General features: G+C 38.0%; 1 protein-coding gene across 6 annotated transcripts in view; it reads left to right on the top strand.

The window, feature by feature from the left end:
• Nucleotides 1-25,267, top strand: part of NRAP (nebulin related anchoring protein) — a 53,202-nt gene extending 27,935 nt beyond the window's left edge. For 4 of the 6 annotated variants that reach the window (XM_069796987.1, XM_069796988.1, XM_069796990.1 and 1 more), the window contains 21 exons: nucleotides 1,075-1,179; nucleotides 1,659-1,766; nucleotides 2,406-2,717; nucleotides 3,776-3,880; nucleotides 6,028-6,126; nucleotides 7,949-8,053; nucleotides 8,448-8,555; nucleotides 9,319-9,432; nucleotides 10,878-11,075; nucleotides 12,931-13,035; nucleotides 14,075-14,173; nucleotides 14,842-14,946; nucleotides 15,305-15,412; nucleotides 17,079-17,390; nucleotides 19,385-19,489; nucleotides 20,248-20,346; nucleotides 20,463-20,567; nucleotides 22,080-22,187; nucleotides 22,857-23,168; nucleotides 23,416-23,568; nucleotides 24,837-25,267. In XM_069796987.1, the coding sequence (XP_069653088.1) occupies nucleotides 1,075-1,179; nucleotides 1,659-1,766; nucleotides 2,406-2,717; nucleotides 3,776-3,880; nucleotides 6,028-6,126; nucleotides 7,949-8,053; nucleotides 8,448-8,555; nucleotides 9,319-9,432; nucleotides 10,878-11,075; nucleotides 12,931-13,035; nucleotides 14,075-14,173; nucleotides 14,842-14,946; nucleotides 15,305-15,412; nucleotides 17,079-17,390; nucleotides 19,385-19,489; nucleotides 20,248-20,346; nucleotides 20,463-20,567; nucleotides 22,080-22,187; nucleotides 22,857-23,168; nucleotides 23,416-23,568; nucleotides 24,837-24,938 (2,967 nt within the window). In that variant the 3' untranslated portion in view covers nucleotides 24,939-25,267. The remainder of the gene's footprint in view (nucleotides 1-1,074; nucleotides 1,180-1,658; nucleotides 1,767-2,405; nucleotides 2,718-3,775; nucleotides 3,881-6,027; nucleotides 6,127-7,948; nucleotides 8,054-8,447; nucleotides 8,556-9,318; nucleotides 9,433-10,877; nucleotides 11,076-12,930; nucleotides 13,036-14,074; nucleotides 14,174-14,841; nucleotides 14,947-15,304; nucleotides 15,413-17,078; nucleotides 17,391-19,384; nucleotides 19,490-20,247; nucleotides 20,347-20,462; nucleotides 20,568-22,079; nucleotides 22,188-22,856; nucleotides 23,169-23,415; nucleotides 23,569-24,836) is intronic. The other 2 variants (XM_069796991.1, XM_069796989.1) reach the window with 2 other exon arrangements.
• Nucleotides 25,268-25,331: the final 64 nt, after the last annotated feature.

The raw sequence follows: 25,331 nt of genomic DNA, 5'->3' as shown, positions 1-25,331 counted from the left end.
AAATTGCTGAGCAACTAATTTTGGGACAGTAGTGACTTGCCAAGGTTTTTTAAAAATTACTTTTAATATGTTGTGCCTTGAAATGAAGATACTGTCAGCTTCTCAGCTGTTATGTGAATGAAGAATTATTGCTTCTTGATTGATCTTTTTTTAGGCAGCTACCATGTTTCCTTTTTTTGCTCCTCTACATCAATAAAAACCTGGCACTTACTTGTATGAGTGTTGTGTGTATCAAAGATGACACCAAATTGAATCAGAGGAGAATGCTGGTCTCCTGAGTCCTCTTACTTATCTCCTGTGTACTGGACAATGCTGCCTTTCTGTATGTGTGTTGCAGTCAGAATAGTAACCATGAATTTAGAGCTTTATAGTAGGGATATTTTTTTTCTTTTTCTGTGAGATGTAAGAAGCGTAACACTTTGTGAAATGGGACATCTTTTCGTAGCTTTTCAACAGCTGCTCCAACAGTTTTATGGGCTTCTGAAACAGAGCAGTTCAATTCTCTGTTGATGTTACCCTGGGATATGCGATGGAGATGTTTGCTACTTGGATTATAAAAGGTCCTTGATATTTTCATTTAAAGTTGCAATGTTAGTCCTCACTGGAATATTATGTCAGCAATTACATTTAGGTCACAAATTTTCTCTGCAGATTCAATTGTTTAGTGTTCTTCATTTCATGCCTAAAATTCACTATTTCTCTGTCCTATTAAAGTAGCTGCAGTTTAATATTGGATGAAATGTATTTTTGCATACATTTTGTAGAGAGTATGAATTACTGTCAGCTTTATAGCCAGTTAAGTACCTAACTTTAGGAAAGAGGATTAAAGTATCCTGATATGTATGTTGTTTCATCACTTCCCTGAAATTTAACCATGAGTAATTTGGTCAACCTGACTCTGTGGGTCAGCTTTTAAATTCATATTTGACAAAAAAAGTCATGATACTAAAGACTTACTCACCAAATAAATTAACTGTAAAAAATCCTTGAATATTTGGGGTGTTTTAATCAGTATTCCTTCAACATTAAACACAGACTACTGCTTGTTAACCGTGCTTTGCTTTCTGTGTACAGGTTGCCTACAGGTCAGGAAAAGAGCAGTTTCTTCATCAGTACACCATCAGCAAAGATGATCCTGTCTTCATACTGGCCAAAACAAATGCTGCCAATATCAGTGAGGTACTGTGTAAGACAGAGGTTTGGACTCCCTCACTCTTGTGAATAGTTACAGCTGCTGTTGAAATGTTTTTTCTGTAGGTAAAACTTAGGTTCTTTCTCTGAAAAGGTCCAAATGTTTTAGATGTAAAAAAATTTATATCTAAATTTAATTCATTGCCCTTAATTGAATATGAGTCACATCTGCTGTTCTGAAGACTTGTCACTTTCAGAGTTTGAAGCTATGTATTTTCCACATGCTTCCAGATGGGTGGCACATCAGCAGTTTCACTGGAACCAATGAGATAATGGGATTACAGTATCCACAATATCCACAGTTACAGTATGTAAATGAAGACACCATTATCTGATCCTTAGACATATGGTTGCTGGGCATGGAGTGTACGCTGGTCTGATGTTACCTGAGAGCTTTCACTGTGACTATAGAACAAATAGAATATACTGATAATAATAAAGAGACTGTGTTATTGTCATCTCTTTAGAAACTCTACAAGAGTAGCTGGGAGAAGCAGAAGGAAAAAGGATTTGTTCTTCGTCTGGATGCTTTGTCATTCTTGACAGCTAAGGCAAAGAGGGATCTGGCAAGTGATGTGAGTATGGACTCCATCAGCCTTCTTTATTCTTAGGACAGGTGACAGTCCAGGTTGCTACCAGAGTGTTGGGGATGTGTCACATATGTCTCAGTGCTCTGAGCCATCCTCACTCAATTCGTGCTAAGGAGCAATGGAGAAGTTGTCTGGGTGACTGGCATTCTGTAATTAGTCAGAAGGTTTGCTCTGAGCAATTCAGAGTTTTTCTCCACATGCTGACTGTGTTTTCCCTATTCTCATTTTGACCAGAGGGTGAATTTTAGAACTCAAAATGAAGTGGAAATCTCCTGTGAAACATCATAGCTTAGTACATCTATGCCTGGCCAGAAAATTCCTGAAAGAACCATCTGACCTCAGTGCTTACAGAATGTTGTTTTTCCTATAGAGAACCAGAAAGAGAAGATTTCTTACAGATTTTTGTGAACAATTTTTGTGAACATATTATTATTGAGAAAGGGTTTATTCTTTATAAACACTAATTTCTAAGGCATTCAATTTCTCTTTGCAAATGGACTTCTTACTTGCTTGTATTGAGGACCAACCATGTCACAATACTGATAGACCATTGCTTTACTACTAGCAGAGCTGTCAGTTTGGCAGCCTAGATCATTTACTCATGGTCTATTTTTTTCTTCACAGATTAAATATAAGGAAGGTTATGAAAAGATGAAGGGTAAGCTGATTGGAGTAAAGGCTGTGGAGGAAGATTCGCAGATGGCTCATTCCCTTCAAATGTCAAAGTTGCAGAGTGATCTGGAGTACAAGAAGGCATTTGAGGACACAAAGAACCAGTTCCATGTCTCCATGGATATGGTTAACCTTGTCCATGCCAAAAAGGCTCAGAATTTGGCCACAGACAGAGGGTACAAGACAGCTCTCCATCACTACACAGCCCTGCCTACTGACATGAAAGTAGCATGGGCCAAGTGGGCCTATGGATTGCAAAGCGATGTAAGTCCAGAGCTTAATATATTTCAATACCCTTTCACTCAATCCCTTCAGACACTTAGGGCTGAGTTTCTTCAGATGTTTATGCTTTTAATGTCATGACATATTTATGCAGCTAATTTTTCATCTATTAAACAGTTGATATTAAAACAGTAACTATTAACCACTTATTTGCTCAAGAGATATATTTAAGATTTGCAGTGTTTGAGGAGAGTTATAATCCTGTTTATGAGCATGGCTTATTCAAAGCCTACTTCAAATGTTAATAAAACACTAGGATTCATATATGATGTATATTTTTTTTTTTTTACCTAATGTGCGGGGAGGTTAAATAATTTATGGTGATAAAATTGCATATGGAGACCACATGCTCAGCTGTAACCATCAGATTAACTGAACTGTCTGATACTGTAAATGGTTACTATCAGTTAGACTTTCCATTCTGAGGTTTTAAGTCAGAACTTTTCAAGGAGACTAAGATAGATATGTGCACAGGTCTTGTTGAGGTATAGCTGCTGAAACCCTTCTGGCTTCTTTGAGAAACCCAGCTGTAGTGCTTGCATAAGCTTTTGGAATTCAGTAGACTGTTGGTAGGAAAGATTTGTGAGGAAAGTGAGACGTATTCCTGTACTCTTCCTCCCTAAAGACACATGGACAAAGCAAAACAAAATGCTTTCCCTCCCGTATAACAAAAGGATAGGGGTTGGGAAATGCTAAATATAATTTTCTTATCATTGCAAATCATTAATAATCTTTTAAACAGTGCACTATATACAATAAAACTGAAGTTTTTGCCATGTTAGAATAAAAATTACAAATGACAGTAAGGTGTAGACCATTTCTAAAAATTACCTTGCAAAGCATATTGCACAAGTGCTAGTGAGTCTTGATACTTCTATTTCATTCTGTAATTTTTTTTGCTTTCCTTGCAACTGTGCAATAGTGAATAAAACAAAAGCGGGCACTAATTTGATTTGGTTGCTGTTCCTGAGATGTCTGAATCCTTTAATGGCATTTTAAGTGTATGAACACCAACAATAGGACTTTTTTTTCTTTGTCAGAACCGATACAGAGCAGATTTGAACTGGATGAAAGGAGTTGGATGGATAGCCACTGGGTCATTAAATGTGGAGCAGGCTAAGAAGGCAGGAGAACTCATTAGTGAGGTGAGATTTCATGACAGCATGTAACAGAATTTGCTGCATAATGCGTGCAAAATGTCTGTATAAAATTAAAATAATTTCCACTCAAAGGGGAAAGAAAAAGGCATACCACATGAAAGCCCTCAAAACCAGGGATAGGACTGGTAATTAGAGGGAAACCAGATACCAAACACACACCAGTAGGAGTCCATATAGCCTTTGCAAAAACAAAGTAGGTGACAAATGATATTATGAATAATAATGGCAATCAAACAGTGCTCAATTGCTACCCACTAACCTACCTTTTTAATGAAGCGAAACAAGAGAGATGATGAAAAGATGCAGTCATTGGACCCAGAACCTTCTTCTGTACAGATACACATTCCTTCTTGCTCCTTTTTCATATATATTCACGTTAGCAATTGAAATTCATTAGATGTCTCTGTCTGTAGCTATCTATTGGCCCAAGTAGTTTTCATCCTTATTTCTCTCTATAAGCAATATCACTTACAGGAAAAAGCGAACTCCAGAATCCTTTGAATGAGGCCTTCAAAGGAGGTTCTGGTGGAAATGGTTAAAAGGTTTATAGTATTCTGTTTCTGTTCCTTCAGAGGAAGTCCTACTGGCCAAATCTGCTGCAGCAGGAGACTGAATCCTGTGATTTTTTTAGATAATCACTGGTGATACAGGAATCATCTGTCCACTCAATAACAGCAAAACCACTGGTGTAGTGTCTCAGAAAAATATGGTCATCCTTTCACTTCTGCTTGATTGCTAACACTATTTTTTTCCTGTGTAATCATCTACAGTGAAGAAGGATGTTTTTTTTAGACACAATAAACTAGATCCTCAACTAGTGTAAAGCAAGGTAGCTTCATAAAAGCTAGTACAGCAACGCTGCTGGAATAGTACCTGTGAATTTGTATAGGTATACCATTTTCATGTTATAGTAGTGAAAACTGCCGAGTAGAAATTTGACCTACTAGGTTGTTAATCTCAACCTTTTTGTGAGTACTAAATAATTTTAGGTGGCTATGAGCCTCCTCCCTTCTTATATACACACAATGACTAGTCCTTGTAATACTGCTACAAAGCAATTGCCAGAATATATTTTCTAGGATTTTTATGTAGAGATGTTCTGGTCAACTCTTACTGGTCTGTACAGCTGATCAGGACAAAGAGTAAACCACTTTTGTCCCCAGTTAAACTTAGTAAGATTGCTCATTTTTAAGGGATTTCTTTCTGAAACCAAGACATTGCTTAAAAGCTTGTAATGCCTTAAAAGAGTTAATGTGTTTTACATTGGTGTTTTGAGTCCACAGTCAAGAAGTTGCCTCAAATAAACTGCTGTGGATCACAGCTCAATTTAGAGGAGAATGACTTCCCTTTAGACTTGAACTTTGAGATATAAACAATTTCCAGAAGAGTCATGGACATGCTTATTGAATTGGGAGTTCATTACAGGCATTGGGAAAATTTGCTATGTACTATTTGGAGAAGAGATAAGAGTATTGATGGGTATAGGACAACTCATGGAGGAAGGGAAAGTTTTATTTACCTGGCCATATGGAAAAATTGTCATTTTGCCATCAAACAGCCTTCATTTTAATCATGTAAATATAACAAGATCTCTGAGAAGCTACTATGGGTCCTTTCAAGCAAGAAGAATCAATATCGTTATCTAGAAGACATACCATAACAATTAGGCACAGTGTTAATGGCTGCGCTGATTTCCTATAGATTTTAGGAGGAAACCTAAACCCTGAAACAGTAAGTTAAATGGTTGCCATTATTAACACACTACAATTGTATGTCATTTCTTGTTTAAAGAAACTATAAATTAAAAATATAATCAGTCATATGGTATTTGAAGTAATCTGAAAAAGATTTTAAAATCCTGAGTTCCGGAGTATTTAGGTAGGCAGAATCTGATTTTGAAATGTTTTCCTTATATTTAGGGAGAAATACTTTAATATTAATCGGCAAAAGGTTATTGTTAAATCGAAACAAATATTAATCTGAAAGTACCTAGGACATAAAGATGAGGAAAGAGGAATAATAATTATGTTCACAAATTCACTCTAATCTCCAGCAACCTATGATTTTTCTCTTTCAAATAGCATGAAAGAGCAGCACAAAATTCACAGCTTTGATCTTTTTCTGCTCAACAGAAGAAGTACCGTCAGCATCCATATGCTTTGAAGTTTACCAGTATTAAAGACACTCCTGAGATGATCCAGGCTAGAATTAGTTATAACCAGGCTGTGGATGTAAGTTATAATGTATATACATTATGATTATAAGAGTGGTATCCTCTTTGAACGACCTGATTGAAGCACTGGCTTTCTCTCTTTTTCTTTCTCTGAGATTATCATTGGGAACCATGAAACTTCTGTGTTCTGGTGTGGTGCATCTCACAAAGAGCATGTTTCTAACTTGGAATGGAAAGTCATAGAGATCCCACTGAAGTGAATGGGAGTTTCATGTAAAAAGGAGTTTCATGTCCAATTTTTTTTTTCAGAAGTAAAGTTTAGGATTAAGGCTGACCTTTGACCTTTAGAGACTTTTGGCTTTTTTATATTCATTGAGGAAGAACACATTTGGGGTTCTTTCCTCTTTTCAAATGGATCTTTCAAATTTCAGTTTCTGCATATTCTTTGGAAACAAAATGTAAGGCAGCATGACAAGGAAGAAAAAATAAATTATTTCAAGCTGTCATCCTGCTGAGAGAGAAATCCAGGAGGGGAAACCTTAAAGGGAAGAATTGAGGCTGTTTGGTGTTTAAACATGTTTATTTTTAATAGAAGAGCGATTTAAAAATATTGTAGACTTAACTGGGATAATACAGAAGTGAATAATAAGCAAAAGTCACTCAAAAAAGACAAGTTTCAAACATGAGAGGATGTTTTATTGTGAAAATAGATATTTTTAAAGTGAAGAAGAAGATGAAAGACTTTGTGTAAAACACATGCTATTGTAATACTTATAGTGTCTATGCCTTTGGTTTAATTAATAAGATCCAAAATGCTTACATCTCAGACAGGATAAATATAAATCATTTTGTTCCACTGAGCCACAGTCAAAATCTGTCTGCTGCTTTATTTCTTCACACATGGAGTTCTCATTAATTTTCCTCTTATGGAGCTGCAATACAAGTGGGCCTACTTGCTAAAGAAAGTTGCAGCCGTGTGAAATGGAGAGGTTCATCATAATCTAGAGGGTCTCAAACACTCACACTGGGAAAGGCAAGTCGGGTGGTCAAGACATGGGTCATATCTAAGGCCAAAACTAGTGGTAGCTGTCTGTAGTCATCTGAAAATTACGGTGTCAATGTAAGAAGAAACTAAGCTAGGAAAGGAAAATAATGTGAAAGAGGTGAACTCTGCATATCCATTGTAGGGGAAGTTCCAGTTAACTGCATAGAACTCCTCTTATCTGTCTGCAGACATCCAAAAGTTAGCTAGTTCTGGGACAACCCTATATTCTTCCTCCAAAGATTGATAGGAGTAGCTCACATAGACACCTGTTTTACAATGGGATTAGTCATCTTCTGAGTTTTTTATAACCTCTTGCCACTGACTATTAAGCAGCCCATTGCAACTAGCTCTGGAAATAAATTCAGATTAATTGCACAGATAATTACCATCATATTTATCTGCTAAAAATGAACAACTTTGGAGAGATGTGTTTGGGGAACTTCAACTCCCCAGATTTCTGTGGAATTTCAAAGTGTTGGTGGGCCACTCATGGCTGCACATCCTTAATAAATGCTGTTTATTCTCCCTCTCCCTATTCACATATGTTGGAAGTCTTATCAAATTAATATTGAAATATCTGAATTTTCATATACATAGATTTATACACTCAAAACTTCAAGGAGTTCCTCTCTAGCATACTCTAGCTGGTAGGTGTATCGGACTCCCAAAGCTTTTTGAATACTTTCTGACTGATACAATTGCCTGTATTTATTAATGCTGCTGTCACTTTTGTGTAGTCTTTGCTTTCCATAAACCTATTTGTTAATGTTTTTGTTTGAACTAGTGATCGAATGTGTAGTAAGTACTTGCTGCTGAAATTCACCTCTATTTGCAGAGGCTGTACAAGGAGCATGGAGAGAGTGTAAAGCATCAGTATACACCAACGACAGATCTTCCTGAAATCCTTCAGGCCAAATTAAATTCTATGAATATCAGTGAGGTATAAATATGATGTTTAATACTTTAAAGAAAAGTGAAAAAGTTGATAGTGCTTTGCTATTTGTCCTACACAGGAAATCATACTAAATTTCTTTTCTTTCCCCAGTACATGATCATACTATGGTCTAAATGTTTCTGAAGTAATATGAGAAATCAAACTTCTTATCAAACTTCTCCTAAGTTAGAAAGATTAAGAATGAACAAACAAATACATTTTTTCAATGGACATTTGTCATGTGATTATTCCTGTTGTGTATTGATAGTTTGATTTATGTTAGCCCTCTGCATCAGAATAGAATGAAACCAATGTGGTAACATTGCTAGGATAGCAATAATGCTGCAATGTCAACCCTCTGAACAGCAACTCTGCTTTATTCCTGTTCCATGTTTCCTAGATTCGCTATAAGGAGTCCTGGGGAAAGATGAAAGATGGTGGCTATCAACTGAGACTAGATGCCATTCCCTTCCAGGCAGCAAAGGCTTCGGGTGAAATCATAAGTGATGTAAGTGAACTTACTGCTGATATTGTCCAGTAGGTATGTCAGTCACTCCAGACTGTTTCTGCTCTGCTGAGTGACTCTTGATGGAAACATCATGTCCAGCCAACTCTACATCTGGGAGACATCTGGCCTCGGTCTAGTTAGTTGTACTTTTGGTGGAGCAGCAACAACAAAGTGTTATTGGTAACTAAGCAAAGGAAGGTTTGCAAAAGCAAACATCCATTATCAAAGTTGACCAACATGCTGTAGTGACTGGGCAATCACAGGGATTGTTCAGGAGCTGTCAGCCACTGTTAGTTAGGCAAGTTTTGGAAGAGAGATCTTGCTCAGGACATTCTACCCTTAGGGGTTTGTCTTGGGTGTCCTTTAAAGGTTGTTGAGATATATAGATTAATTTCAAGAGTAGGGGACCAGTTGTTCTGACTTTGCTAGAGAGCTGATGGAGAGAGGCTCCTCAGAGGTTGATTCTGAGCACCTGCACCAGGTTCTTGTCTTCCATGACCTGTGCAATAGCAGGTATTTGTAAGTGTTTGTTGGTGTATTTTTGTGTGTTTCTCTCTAAATAGGATAGAATATTAAAATGTTTGCACATATGAGGTCTTCCTAGCATGCAGTAAAGGTTCATTCAGATTTATTATCATATTGAGTATAGACAGATTTTATTGTCCATGGCTCTCTTTCTGTGATATGAAACACCTTTTATTCAGGTTTTAACAATCTGACTAATACTTACTTCTCTTCACTCCTATTCTTATTTCCTTTTTAGCATAAGTATAAGGAGGCATTTCAGAAAATGAAAGGACAGATGGTTGGCTCATGTGGCCTGGATGGTGATATTCATATTGCTCATTCAGTCCATGCAGCATCGCTGCAGAGTGATGTAAGTAAAAGAAAGAAGATGTGGGCTTTTTGGATTTGGTTCTAACAGTTAGTAGTTCCTCATGGAAGATGCACTTAGCTGTGGACTAGCTGTTGAATAGCTTACTATTTAAAACTTAGGGCTTTCTCTCCCACTTTCCAGATATTTTGATATAATACGATATTCTTTCCATTCTTTTACATTATTTACAATAACGTTAATTTGACAATAAAATAAGACTGCATTCTTGCACGATCCCGATGCATACCAGTGTTGCCTAGCACAGAATATTTTACTCTGTAAAAGTATCACTCAGAGGCAGGTCTAATTGAGAATTAGTGGTGGTCTTTGTACAGAAGTAAATTAAATTTGGTAGAGATACAAAGTTATTCAGTGATTATTTTCAATTTACTGTTTTCCTGAAAGACTAAAGGATGAATGAGTATGGAATTTCAAGCTGGACTTTTTTGATTGGGGGATGGTTCTCACTTGGTCTTGGGTTATGCTAAGAATCATATAATTTGTTCATTGTCTATAAGAATTGTAACTGTTCAGTGCATTTTGAACACTGTGGCTTGATCCAGAAAGCAGTGACATATTTGTCTGACTTTAAGCACATAAATAATCTAAGAACTATTTATCTTCTTACCAAAACTGTCCATAGTGAGCTGGATTGTGGATATAGATGGAAGAGTGTTCATAGATTTGAGTGAGTGCTGGGCTTGTACTGGGATTCTTTCTTGTGTGATGGTATGCTTAGACATACAGGTAACAATAAATGTCCGAAGAATTAATCCATCTGTCAGGTTACTCTAAGTCAGTTTGGTGATCATCAATAACTCTAGATGTTCATTATTTGGATGAACAGCATGAACATCTCAAATTTGCATAACCTGATAGGGAAATGTCATGTGAAAAATGTTCTTTGAAGATTTCTACACCTTTCTTTTCCTGGACAGAGACAAGAAGTCAAAAAACCCCCACCACTAAAAAAGACATTTAAAAATATGAAATGAAACTGGCCAAATCAATGGGACCAACAAATATTTTGAGTGGGGATTTGTACTAATTCTAATATAAATATGGCTGTTTGCATTTTATCCTCAGGCAGTAGCTTCACCTTTTTGTTGTGCTTTCTAGAAATACATTGAATTAAGATTTCATTTATCAGTTTGGTAACTCTATAGATTCAATGTATCCAGTTTTAACAAAAAAAAATTATAAATACTATCTCAGCTAAATTGAATATAATGTAGATGGTTACTATTTTGATGAAGAATAGGCTGCCACATATTGTAATTATAAGTATCGATCATTCACAGTATAGTTAAACAAGTTAGGGAACTTCTAAAAAGAATAATTTATCCTGGAAAATGGAAGAAATATGGAGAATGTCTCTTCTGATTAAAACCTGAATTCTAATTACTGTGCTGTGATATCTATGTGATCTGTTTTTAACCTGATAGGTGAAATATAAGCAAGGTTTTGAGGATACAAAGACTCACTTCCACCTGCCACTGGATATGATAAACTTGGTACATGCCAGGAAAGCCCAGTCTTTGGTCAGTGAACAAGAATACAGACAGCTGCTACACCAGTACACTTCTTTGACTGATGATGTGAGATTGCGGTGTGCCAAGAATGCACACAAACTACAGAGTGAGGTAATTGCAAAATATCCCAGTGATATTTCCCTGTTGGATCTCATGCAAGATAGTTCTGTTCCAAATCATGACAGCTGACAGTATGTATTTGAGCAGCAGCTGAGGGATCAACAATGGCTGTTCCCCCTTGATTACATTCAGGAATGAGACATTTATCTTATTGGGCAGTTGTACAACATGTGTGATCACACTATACTGAGAGATAAAGTACAGTAGTCTTTGATGATTGGGCAGAGAAGCGCTTGCAAGTGAGCATGATTGCATTGTTGGTGAAATACTCTTTCTAAGAACTTGCTAACTACGCAAAATGTTTACCAAGTGGTATTTGAGTTGGTTTGCATCTAGGTGAAATTCGTGTGTACTTCCACAAGAATGGTGCCTATTGTTAAAAATCTGATTTGTAAGAGACTTACAAACTCTGGCCCAAGACATAAGCACTGAAATTCTAAGGATGAGTTTAGCTCTCTACGTAATCTTGAGTAAAATTAACCGGATAATGCCTTACAAATTCAAGGGTAGCAAAGGGCTTTTAATAGATTACATTGCCTCTGGAGACCTCAGGAGGGGCTGTATCTTAAAAACACATCTGGCCCCCAAATGCTACTTTATATCACTTTAACACTTTCAGCCAACAGTCTTAAAGATGGCAGACTGTGCTCAAACAAGTGTAAACATCACCTGCCAGTTGTGCTGCCCACAATTCAGGTGAAAACACAGGTAATCAGAGATTCTGAGGCAGGTTTCCATCCATGCCTCTCTCAGTTGGGAGTGAAATGCTGATTGGCAGCAATACATCTCAGGGTGCAGAGTTTACTCTCTTACCAGCTAGTGCTAATAGCTGACAAGAGCTAGTGTTGTCGTCTCTTACCTTCTGACTCACAAAGGATATTTCCTGTACACAGCACCATGATGCCTTTGAGTCTAGAGATTAGCACTGGACAGACCCGGATGGAAGAGGAGCTGGTTCTGTTCTCCTAGGCAGCTGAATAAAATGAAGGCATAGTCCATTTCCATTATAAGTGGTTGGCTGAACCAAAACGCCTTATTAACTAAAGCTAGTTCTTCCCTCAGTAAGCAGCAGCAGTTTCCACATATCCGTCAAGTAGGCAAATCTGTTTGTAGTGGATCTAACTAGTTGTTTGGTCTTTATAGCTCTTTTGAAGCAGAAAATAAGATGATCCTCCTCCTCCTCACCCTTCTCATCATCAAATGAAATAATATTTGTCAGAATATATCTACCAGTAACCTACTGGTAACTTTTGAAAAAGTAATACTTACAATGAGTCACTGCTGGGTTTGGTGGTCTGGAAAATATTTTAACAAGGTCTGTACAGTGACTTAGTGCTATTTTTCCTTAGTATTGCCTACTTACATTATGATATTCAGAACTGTTGAAAACCAAGGCTATTTTGTCTGCAATTTCACTTATTAAAAAGTTACCAGCATTTATTTAAAAATATTTTTATACACTTTTATAAACTGGTCTTATTTTATATATATTTATAAATAAATAATATCTAGCTGTGATTTATGTATAATACATGAAGAAAATTCATGTATCTAGGAAAAGTTTTTTCAAGGTTACAAATGGAAGTTAGGAGTCCAAGTATCAGTCAGTGTTTCATGAGACTTAGTACTCCTCAGAATCTTTCATCTGTACTGTAGATCTGTCAGGGCTGTATGCACACGGACACATATATAAACACAAGAGCACAGGGTAATGTATATGAACTCTCTGTGGTAGATACTAATTTTAATGGATTTATTTGAATACCATTATTGTGTGGTTTTGGATGAATAAATATAGGGCATCTCAAATGCAAACTTGTAATTACTTCTGCTTGGTTTTCCTTAGAATTTATACCGGTCTGACATGAACTTTATGCGAGGAGTTGGATGTATTACTTCAGGGGCCCTAGAGATTGAAGGAAAGAAGAAAGCTTCTGAACTCATCAGTGAGGTAACAAAAGAGGGTTTTGATTTCTCCACTACAAACAAGAGTTTGCCAGATGTCTTTCTATTAAGCTGGGCTGGCAAAGTGACTCACTGGATAATGCTAGGCTCCCTCCCCTTGCATTTGATCATTCCATTCGTGTCCTAACTGCAGATGGGTGAACCTGATGGAGTTCAAGGTTTTGCAGACTTTGCTAACTGTTTTTGCAAATCTTTTCTCCTGTGTTTCAGACCCAGGAGGTTATTATTTTATGTTATTTATTTTAGAATTAAAATGGGCTTTTTTGACTAAAAATAAGGGCTGTGTCTCTCTCTAATACGTACCTCGTACCGTTTCTCCAAAGTTAGACTGACCTGTGGAGTGCCCAATATATTACACTGCCCTCAGCTCTGCTCCTGCTTTACAGTTAGTCTGTTTTTCACTTCCTGCTTTTGTGTGCTATTTTTTTGTCCCCTCTGTAACTGGATTTTTATTTCCTCTGCCATGTTCTCTTCTTACAGTCTCTCCCAGTTTCAAATCTTGAATCTATTGCCCATAGTCACATAGATGTGAAATTAAAAAAAATAAAAGTCCTTTTCCTAGTTGTGTTGAACAGATCCCTGCTTGCAGTGATCTTGCAGTTATTTTGTTCACAATTCTGACATAGGACTACAGACTAGGTGGAACCTCATTTTTCTCACAGAAAAGTTCAGTGTGCTTGTGCAGCACCTTCCCTCTGGATTGGATTGCCTTTACTATAATTCCACTAGCCAGGGTTAATGACACGAAGGAGTGAAACAACCTTATTACTGTATTCAGCACAGCAGCACGTAGGTGGTTTTTTTTTAACGCCTTATTCCTTATTTACTTTTCATTTCCCCTTTGAGACTTGAATGCACCAAATTCAGAGTAGCAAAAGGTAAATTAGTCTAATTGTTCATAGACACATACCCTTTGCAAAGTAGAATTTTAAGAAACAATACTATACCACTGGTATTGGAAAAAGTCCCTCATCTGACAAGACAATTTAGTTATTCTGTTCATTTTTCTTTGTGTGTGAACTCAGAGTAAATATCGTCAGCAGCCACATTCCTTCAAGTACACATCGGTGACAGACTCTCCTGGCCTCCTTCATGCAAAATTCAGCAATATGATTGCTAATGAGGTAGGCTTTCCTAACGTGAATCAGAAAATATGCTTTTCAAAATGCAGCAAGCGAGAGATGGAGGAGTGGGAAAGAGACAACCCTTTTCTGACAAAAAAAATGCATCAAAAAGAAAGCAAGCATCACTCATTTGTGTTTTTTCACAGTTAGATCACATTTTATTATTTCCAAACATTTAATACCATGTTCAATTCAATCATTTGCATAGTATGGTCCACTTTAGAGGGTTCCTAAAAAAAGAATTGCTTTTCTAATTTTTGAAAAAACAAGACAAAGCCCACAGGCAGATTATCAAAATCACCTATAATAACATGAGGAGAAATCCAAGCTAGAAAATATGGCCAGTCTACCAGAAATGCCTACCCTTTTGTTTAACACACATTTATGATGCCCTTAATGTTCTTAGGTCTACTTTTGGCCTGCTGAGAACATAACAATGCAAGGCTAAGACTGTAGTGGGTTGGCATCATGATATATGTATAAAAATTAATGTAAAAGTTTTTTACGCCCAGAAAAAAACCCCATGCAATTGCAATTGCAATGGTATATTCTTAGCTGCTTTTTGTGCTGGCTGACTATAGTTGTCATAATCATAAACAACTTAGTACTGCTGTTATTGAAACAATAGAGAAAATTAATTGCAGTTGTCTTTTTGATCTCTTTCTTAGCGCCTGTATAAAGCAGCGGGAGAGGACAGTCAGCATCACTATACACCAACAGTGGGTCTGCCTGAGTTTACACGGGCAAGAATAAATGCAGCCAACCTCAGTGATGTAAGAGTTTGTTCTGTATTTCTTACACTTGGGATGGAGGATGAATTGTGCAGTGGCAAGGAAGATGGATAAGTAGAATACTTTTTAGGTCTATTCTAATTATGCTTTCCCTGATTTGATTATAATGATATTTGTCTCCATTAGCATATATACGGTTGTGAGTAAATTATATCTACATAAAGAACGAGACATGTTTTGTCTGAGTTAGTAGGATTTCCCAAAGATAATTTTAAAAAATCCTTTGATTATGAAGAATGAGACTGTAACGCAGAATAACAAATGAAAGAGGGTTCCTTTGTTTGTTCCTTTGTGCATTTAAAAGTGAAACAGCAATCTACATGTGCCTTTCCTACTTTAGGCAAAATACAGAGAATCTTGGCATAATCTACGTGCTCAAGGCTACAAGCTGACAACGGAAGCACTCCCATTCCAGACTGCCAGGGCCTCCAGAGAAATTGCCAGTGATGTGAGTTGAATGATTCAACCTTCCTTCTTGCCTAATTTCTGTTAACTTCATGTAAAACAATGTCTAAAGCAGATTGTACTGAATTAAAGCAACTCCATAACCATGTGAGACAAGTGTGGGACAGAATATATTACTTATGAATGAGTTTCTTTGTGTGAATTAAAAAAAAAAAAAAAAAAAAAGAAGAGGAAGAATCGCTGCTAATCGGGAACCAAGCTTGGTTAAACATCTTCCAGTGGGAAATAGCTGAATTAAAGTATTTGCAGACAGACAAATCAGAGGGATTCTGCTCCTTTGCAGGCTTTCAGCTCCTCATATTATAAAGTGCCCACTAATTCTGTCCACCATGCTTTGAGCTGACATTTGGAAGTGCTTAGTGCTCCTGAATTGAAATGAAGTCAGAAGAAGCTGAGTGTTCTTTGAATCTCTGAAAATCAGAAACTGCCTGTCTGGTTAAGAAGTGAAGATCAGTGGATGCTTCTATAAATATGTGTCCCCTTAATTTCTGAAACAGAGGAAACAAATCTTCTTACCCGTAAAAATATTGTCTCATTTGGATTGCTGTTTGCAAAACACTCAGACATGGTGGTATGCATTTCTCAGAAAGCCTAAGTTCATCCCTTCCTCACAAGAAATTTAATAAATTCTAGGAAACACTGACAATTAAGCTAAATTTAGTAAAAAAAGTCTTCATTTTGTGCAGTATTTAGTTGCATATTTTATCTCTAATGTGATAAAATATGAATATATTTCATATGTATTTGTTTTATGAAGCAACTATTTCTAGCTGTAATTTATGTTGTATACTTAAACATATTTTGCAGAGTGCTTTTGGTTACAGCTTCAGATCTGCTCTAAAGGGTACAAGTCCATAATAGAATTACATCCACTCACAACAGATCTGAATTTGGCCCTTCATCTTGGAAGCACTTTATAAACATTAGCTACTGTAATTTAATCCCCACAACTCTCTTGTGTGGTAGATAAGTGTTATTATCCCATTTCAACTACATTATGAACTCTTCAGGGCCCAGGCCTTCCCTTTAAAGTTCCAAGCACTCTGTTGATGCTGTATAAATAATCATTATCATCATCATCACTATTTCACAGAGAGGATAAATGCAAGATGATAGGGAGAGTCATAGTCCCAGCTAAGATAAGAATGAGGGGCTGCTCGTGCTTATTCTTGTGCTCAGACCACCATCTTAGGCTTCTCAACATAGTTATTGATCCAGGAAAACTGAATTTACTCTTTAAAATAGCTGGGTGGCATTTGCAAATCTGAAGGCTACAGAGTGCATAATGTTTCTCTTTTGTATGGATTTTTTCTTCTGTCTTTTGTTTGTTTCTCTTATGTTCTCATTCCTAGTGATGGGAATAAAATTCTATGAGAGATAATAAAAGTACATGATATGAGGTTAAACATGATCAATGCTTTGGGCATATTCAGAGAACGTATTGAGATGTGCTTAACTTTAATGTTGCAGCTACTGCAGTATTTAAATTTGAGAGCAATGAGAGATTCAAACAATTACTTTCTAGCGCTGCATACCTTGGCTGTTCTTACGGACAGCATAGATGTTTTAGTGACTTACCCTAAGTTAGTTAGCTAAAGTAGCCAGTCTAAGTTTGGCACTTTTTCACTTTTACCCTTTTCTATTTTTAGTACCAATATAAACACAACTTTGTGATGGAGAGAGGAAAGCACATTGGTGCCAGAAGTGTTCTGGATGACACCAGGTTGCTGCATTGCTTGCATGCTGCCAAATTACAGAGTGAACAGGAGTATAAGAAGGGATCCCAAGAAGTCTGGTCTCAGTACCACCTGCCCATGGACATGGTGAATCTTGTCCATGCCAGGAAAGCCCAGGCCTTAGCGAGTGATCAAGATTACAGAAAGAGACTCCATGAATTTACAGCACTCCCGGAAGACATGAAGATGAAGTGGGCCAAAAGAGCCCACATGCTACAGAGTGAGGTAAAGACTTTCCTTCTGTTAACAGCAAATTGAATTTAGCAATAACAAAGCTTTGTGTGACTGGCATGAGTTGTATATTGATGTTGGGCAGTGTTTTTAGAAAGACTGTTTGTAAACTTATGTATGTGTAGCAGCAAGATATCTGATTGCTCCTCACATATGGAATATATGGAACACAGAGGTTCTCGTGTTGTGAACCTGACATAAAATCACTGTGGTCCATGTTACTCATTGTAGAGCCAAGGGATATGCACAATCATCTCTCAGCTGTTTGGATCACAGCCAGTCAGTGATTTGACAGCCACTACTCTACATGCAGAATTCTTTGAGCAGAAGGTTAAATGCTCAGAGGCTGATTTAGGATACGCTCAGAGGTTGATTTGGGATATGTTAGAAGGTCATTTTGCAAACAGAAAGGGTCATATCAAATAACCAGTTCCCCAGATGTGTTTGCAGAAATTTCTTATGCAAATGTAAATTCAGACAAACTTTGATGACAGAAATGATGGAATCTCAGCATGGGCCACGTCCATGCTCACTTTGCCTTAGCCTGTACCTTTGTCCAGGGACAAGCCATTGTCTGCATGTGCTTTCAAACAGATGTAGATGTTGAGTGCATGCATAAAGCTGCATGGATGCAGACAGCTGTATTTTGACAGTTTAGGGTCCAGTGTCATTAGCTGCTCTGTAGCAGGAAGCTCTGTTAGGGTGTTTTTTGTTTTATAAGAAAAGAGAATGACTCATTCAGCAGGGAAGTGAAAAAGTTTGTTCAGAAAGTTATGCTAACTCTTTATAGGTCTTTAGAGAGCTGATCATTTACTGAGCTCAGGATTTCGTTGTGAGACAAAGTGATGGGATATTTGTTGGATTTATTCAGATCTGATGAGCAGATATTAACAGATATTCCAGCTATGAAAGTCAGAGTGGCAGTCAAAGCACCAGAGAGCTTGTATCCTTCTTTCTTACTTGGTGTACTTGCTATCTGGTATCCCAAATGTACTATTCATTGCCAGAACTTTTTGGGGATATTCTTGAGATGGTATAGAAGCTGATGCTAGATGCAGTTCTTTGCCCTTCCAACTCCCATTCCTGCCTTCTCCTGTAATAGCTAAGAGATTGGCATATGGGTAGTTAGATCCAGGAAGGCAGGATTTTTTACTATTTACTGATGTGTGATCGTGGCTCATGTGATAGGAAAGTAGCATTTCTAGGGTCTCAGTCCTTAGACCCTAACAGCATGTACTTCAGAGCTTGCCTACAAAGGGACAGGATAGAAGATGAATAAGAACCTCAGCACTTGGCTCCCTGCCTTTAGACCCCACAGGTTAGGAATCCAGAGAAATGATGAAGGTGGTTTTGTCTGATACGCTCACTATCTAGTAGAGTAAAATACAACACGCTTGAGCTAGCTGGCTGTTATGTACTTTTGCATATAGGGGAAAAAACCCAACCCTGAAAAAATGGATGGCTGGATTGAAGTCACACAGTAACCCACTGTCACTCTGAAGGAGAAGTCAGAATTGTTGGGATTGTGGGTACTTTACTGGCTTTCACTTTTTATTGGGTCTGCCTTGTTTTCTTTACTGGATTAGGAGGTAGAGCAAGCCTTTAATGTGAGTAAAGAGTAATGTGTCGTCCTAGAAATGGGGTTAATGAGGAAGCATGCACCAGATAAAATAATTAGTATTCCTGACTTGAACTCACCTCAGAAAAATTATTTCAAAAGGGGTTCTTTTACGCCCAGTACAAACAGGTTATTACTTACTGCTTTGAGTCATACTAATTCACTCACGGGGCCTTCTCTTGTAACTTGCATATGATACATTATTTAATTCCTAGTGGAATGAACAAATGCAAACAGTTTGGCTTTACGATGTGATATGTGCATGGCAAATGAAAACCTCAAAATGTTAATATGAATCAGGGAGTCTTTTTAAAAAACCTTAATAGCTGTGGATACAAAACTGATAGCTAATGATTTTCATTTTTAACAGCATCGCTATAAATCAGACCTGAACTTCATGAAAGGAGTTGGTTGGATGGCTCTGAGATCTCCGCAGATAGAAAGTGTAAAGAAGGCTGGAGAGCTCATCAGCGAGGTAACTGATAAATCTTTCATGGGATAGCACGTCTGTAGGAATTGTTTACCATCAAGGCTCCTCGTTACATGACACTTACGAATGTAGCTTATCATTTCCTTTTGATGTGGGAGCCTGTTTATACAAGGTGTAAGTTACCAAGAAGCAGTACGGGAGATGCAAGTCCACTGTGTGACACCTGCTGAATATTTTCCATTCCGAATGAAACACAAGAGTATAAACAAGACATGTAGCAATAAATAAATGCAGTAAACTCCATTATGAAATTCTAAGCAGGTGGTTATGGAAGTGATATAGAAAGATACAGCATTGACAACCACACTGAAGGGGCATTTGCCTGCTCAGTATCATGCATTAATGGAGAAAAATTATGAGCTGTCAAAAGTGTAGTGTTTAAAAGAGTTTTGCATGTGAATTTTCAGTGGGAAGTCCTTGTACACAAACGAAAAAAGAAGTTTGGTGCCTCAAAAGTTTTTTGCATGTGAATTTTCAGTGGGAAGTCCTTCTTGCACACAAACGAAAAAAGAAGTTTGGTGCCTGGGCACCACAGCAATCATACAGTGGCATCCCCATTCCTTAGCTGAAAGAGCAACTGAGACTAAAGCAGAACATTATGTTTTTAATACTGTGGCTTCAGGAAGGTGGCTTTTATGTTTTATTCCAACTATCACATACTTGGAATTGTGACATATCATTAACAGAAATGTCCTGTGTTTTTTTTACCTTCGTTTGTTTTTGTTGCCTCCTCCCCCTCTTAGATAAAATACCGCCAGAAGCCAGAAAGTTTGAAGTTCACTGCCGTGGTTGACTCTCCAGATTTGATTCATGCTAAAACCAGCTATCTCCAGTGCAGTGACGTAGGTTTCATTTTACTATAAGTAATCTTAACTTTTGTTGTACTACAATGCATAAAAGAATTGATCTCGACATTGCTTCCAGTATCAGATGCATTCAATGACTTTTGACTCCACAGAGATTATACAAGGCTGGAGGCTCAGAAGCTAGGCACAGGTACACCCTGCCTCCTGATCATCCAGACTTTATCCGAGCCCGCCAGAATGCACTTCACATCAGCGATGTAAGTAAGCCTTTTACTCTGGGGAGCTGACTTGGTAAACTTGCTTGGGAATGAAAAACTTTCATACATATGTAGAAGCCAGGTTCTCTGAGCCTGACCAAAACTAAAAAAGCCAGAGGCTGTGGACAGCCAACATGTTGCTAGGTTTGGGCTGGAGGGATCAGGAAAAGTCTGTTGATTTTTCTTTTGAGAATTGGTTCTGCTTTCTAGGTCAGGAAACTATTATTAAGGATTTCAGTCCTTTAATATAGGTATGGTTAGTTACAAATTTAAATCTTTTTACTTAAGTTTGGGTGGGGAAGGAGGGAGAATCCTCTTTCCTTGACTATCTACTGTCATGAAGCTGCAACACTGTGTTGAACTGTGTGCCCTTAGGCACAGTTGTCATCAACCTGGATGCAACTGAATCAGGTTTAAAGGGATTTTGCTTCCATATTATCCCAGACAGAGGCACTCAGTCTATTCCTAATCTACTGTTCCCTGATTAAATTAGCTGTTGTCTTTAACTGTAGGGTCAGAGCAACCTTTGTAAGAAGCTTTGAGCTCCTTGTTTGGTGATAGGTGCTCTGTAGGTGAAAGAAACAAGTAGGATTTACATTCTTTGAAGCGATAGAAGAGAAGGTAAAAAGGCAAAGGTCAGCCCTAGACCTGTTGGCAGGGTGTACAGTAATGCTTGCATTGCTTCTACCCAGGCTGTGTTGCAGGATTTCTGGCAGCTCAGTTTACCTTCAAATTTAGCACCACCTAGCACTAAATTCACCAGTGAAACAGAAGAATATCTTTTAAAATGTGAAGTGGATTTTGTGCTTGTTTTCATATGGTCACAAACCCCAGAAAGGATGAATCAAAGAATTACAGAAAGCAGATGAATAAAATCAGAAAGGGACAAGCCAAAAGTGTCAGCTAAGATACCATGGCTGTGCAGCCGGACCTGCAGACTGGAAGCTATTTTAAGAAAGCTACTAATGGAAGAACTAAATCTAGAGCATTTTCTCTTCAGGATGTAAATGTATTTCACATCCTCAAAGTCACATTAAATATGTTAGAACCGGCTGTTATTCCATATGAGTTAATGAAGCCACATGTGGCTGGGGATAGAGACAGGGATCATTTGAAAAGCTTGAAATAACTGGTATTGAAATTATGATGCCACGAAACCCAAGACACTGCAAGTGGATGCATCAAAAGAGAGAATAAGGGCAATATCAATGCAATATTGATGTGACTGATGCCTCACAGTTTCTAATAGAAATTAAATCACATCAAAACCAACCACATTCAAGTACAAAAGGAAACCCTGGTGGCACTTTTCAGATGAGGCATTTTATCATTATGGTGAATGGAAAAGAAGTTGAAGTGCTATAGAACTGGATCAAAACCTTGGAGATGGTACTGATGACTCTTGATACAAATAAGCCCAGTAGGATAAAACATTTATTATTGCAGTTATGGGACTGCATTTAAGAAACTGCAGGGGGAAATGACTGTTTTGTTCTTTTCTTTTCAACACAGAAATTGTATAAAACATCTTGGGAACAGACAAGGGCATCTGGCTATGATTTTAGGATTGACGCCATCCCATTCCAGACAGCAAAGGCTTCAAGAGAGATTGCTAGTGATGTAAGAATTGTTCTGTTTCACACACTTCCCAACCCTCTTCCTATGCCACCCCCACCCTGTAAAAATGGGTGAATTCTGACATAACTCTGAACCTTGTTCTGGCTCTGGTTTGGAAAATTGGTGACCCAGTGTAACCAAATGTGAGTTAAGTGCAAAGATTTCCAACTAAAGGCTACCATTAATAATGTCCAATACCAGGCTGCTCTGTTTCACTTCAAAGAGTTATTCTTGGGAAGGAGGCATATTATGATGTAGTTAAATAAAATAGGTACTAGGCTATGAATAGTTAAAGCATGGTCTAGAATAAAGTGGGTCACCTTTGAACACAGAAGACCACAGTTGGCAAGAAAACTGAAGATGGGGGAACTTCATTGGTTGAGCTGTGTATTGGGTGCACCCGAGTGCAACAATAAGAGGACCTCTGATTGCTTTTGAGGGATCAGTAATTTGGGGTCCCTAAGTCTTCCTACTCCTTTAAAAATTAGAACAAAGAGCATTCTTCTGAAGTGTCTTGTTAGATTAGAAGATGTAGTCTGATATCAAACAAACACTTGGTCTTTGGGTACTACAGGAGCATGAACGGTAGCTAGGGGAGGGTAAGTTATTTCATAACAGAATTTGAAGGTAATCTGAATGTGAAAATGAGATTTTCCTCTGCAATTCCTGCAGTACAAATACAGAGAAGCCTTCCTGAAAGACAGAGGCCAGCAGATTGGATTCCTCAGTGCAAATGATGATCCCAAAATCAGGCATGTCCTCAGAGTGGGGAAACTCCAGAGTGACAACCAATACAGGAGTGGATATGCCCAAAACAGGGCACAGTTCCAGAGTCACATCAACCAGCCAGGATTCCTTCATGCTAAGAGAAGCCAGCAGCTTGCAAGCAATGTTAACTACAGGCAGCCTTTGCACCAATACACTTGTGATCCTGAGCAGCTGAATGTGAAGCATGCAAAGCAGGCCTACAAGCTGCAGAGTGATGTAAGTATAGCTGAGCAACACTGTCCTTCCAAGTGCTAGGAGCTGCCTGTGGCAATGTGCTTCACAGACTTTACCTATCAACAAAATCACACTCTTGAAAGAACTACAGTCTGCTTGCTGAAAATGAATAGCTTGTTTATTATTGACTCTGTTGCTCTTTATATGCTCTCTCTTGAATACCCAGGACATGTGGTTTGATTAGAGCCAAACAAAATAATGCACACTGGTGTATGGTTCATTCTCTCAGGTAAAATACAAGTCTGACTTGAACTGGCTCAGAGGCATTGGCTGGACTCCCCCAGGTTCTCACAAAGTCGAAATGGCAAGAAGAGCTGCTGAGTTGGCGTACATTCGGGAAATGGGATTGCAGGGTGCTTCTGCTCAGTATGGACCTGGAGTTGTAAGTAGAGTAGACTGTTCTTCTCACAAATCCAAACAGCACTGCTCTCCAGAAGGCAGACAGGCACACATCCTGTTTAATGCTTTTGAATACTCCCTGGAGTCAACAGTTGTCCCCTTTATTTGAACAGAATACGTATACTTCCCTTGCAAAGCTTTGTGGCTTTGTGTACACCTTAACTTGAAGGAACCTCTCAAGAGAATTCAGCACTGTCATGGCTGAGGAATTCCTGTAGGGACTAGAAAGTGCCACAGAATAGGATTTACTTATACTATGGGATGTGTTTCCCTTAACTTGTGGATGTTGTCAGATCTCCAAAAGTCCTGGTACCTCCATGCAAAGCAGAAGTAGAGGCAGAAGGGACTCCCTGTACAACTCCCCTTCTCTTTTCCTAATTTCAGCAAGACACCATGTGTTGCCATGTAATTACATGTTGCCATGTAATCTCCACTGGCAACTGTATTGACAGGCTCAGTGTAGACTCCTAACAGCATAATCTGTGCTGTGGGAGGCTCCCCAATACTGTGGGAGGCTTTTTGCAAAGGGGGAATGCTCCAGCCTCCTCCATCTCTGTCCAGATCAAGAGGCAAGAAATTACAACCTGGGATCTTCCAGGTTTTCCTGGAGAACCCTGCCTCCACAGGGGTGACTCCTAACCTGCACAAGAAAGCAGAAGTCTACATAGGGACCTTGTAGCCCCTGCAGTTAGGAAGCATTAAATTACAATAAAAGAGAAGCTCTGCACTTTAAATACTTGTTTCATTTAAGTTTTAACTTTGGCAACAAGTCAAACAATAATCCAGCCCAAGAAAAACAGGACATATCCATGATTTACATTCCCATCCGAAAGGTTACTCCAGAAATAAATTATAACTGTGGTTGAGTAATGCAGGCAGTGGGGACTGCAGGCAGTATCTTAAGCCCTACGTATGATAATGATCTGATGGTTCCAGGGAAATCTACAGGTGTGCAATCCATCTGGAACACAGGTGTTTGCTAGTTTGCTCTTTATTTAGGGCTCAAATTAGAAATTAGGACTTGAGCACATTCAGTCCTTTGGTATGTGTAGTATCTAACTTATATGAACGGCTCCATTTTTTGCACTTTTCCACTGTAGAGATTTGCTCAGTGCAGAGCAGTGATGCAGATTTTGCTCACTTGTTTGCCAGTTGTGGTAATTTTTAATATGCAAATATTTTTATGGAATAATAGTTAAAACCTCCTGTCCACTGGCTGTCCTCACAATTTACTTGGGTTTGATTTTACAGGACGAATTGGAGACAGAAGGATCTCAGCAGGTCACAGTCAACCCTGATGCTTCAGAAATTCTGCAATTCAAGAGAAGGAAAATGCAGCTGTATCAGAAGTAAACAGAAACATGACATAACACAAATAGATTTTCATATTGTCCTGCAAATCCTGTAGCTTTTCCAGTTTTCTGGGAAGCACAATAGATGGCGTCTAAGAACTTTTTGTTTTAAAAAGCAACCTAAACATTGCAATTTATAAGTGATTGTTTTATTTTTGTGTGGATATTTTGTGATTTATCTTTGTATGTATTACAGAATCTGATATTTATTTAAAGCTGTAAATGAAATTAATACTAGGTGACTGGCAGGCTCAGCTTTGTACTACAGATGAATGAACCTGATTGGTAGAATATAAAATAATTTGTAATGAATAAATCAGATGAATCTTATTCCACACTTGTAATCTTTGGAGATTTTTATGTTCCTGGATTATTGGCACCATTGACCTAAGAG

Source organism: Haliaeetus albicilla, chromosome 11 (genome assembly GCF_947461875.1).
Source record: "Haliaeetus albicilla chromosome 11, bHalAlb1.1, whole genome shotgun sequence".
In the NCBI taxonomy this organism is placed as follows: domain Eukaryota; kingdom Metazoa; phylum Chordata; class Aves; order Accipitriformes; family Accipitridae; genus Haliaeetus; species Haliaeetus albicilla.
This window is presented reverse-complemented; position numbering and strand designations above follow the sequence as displayed.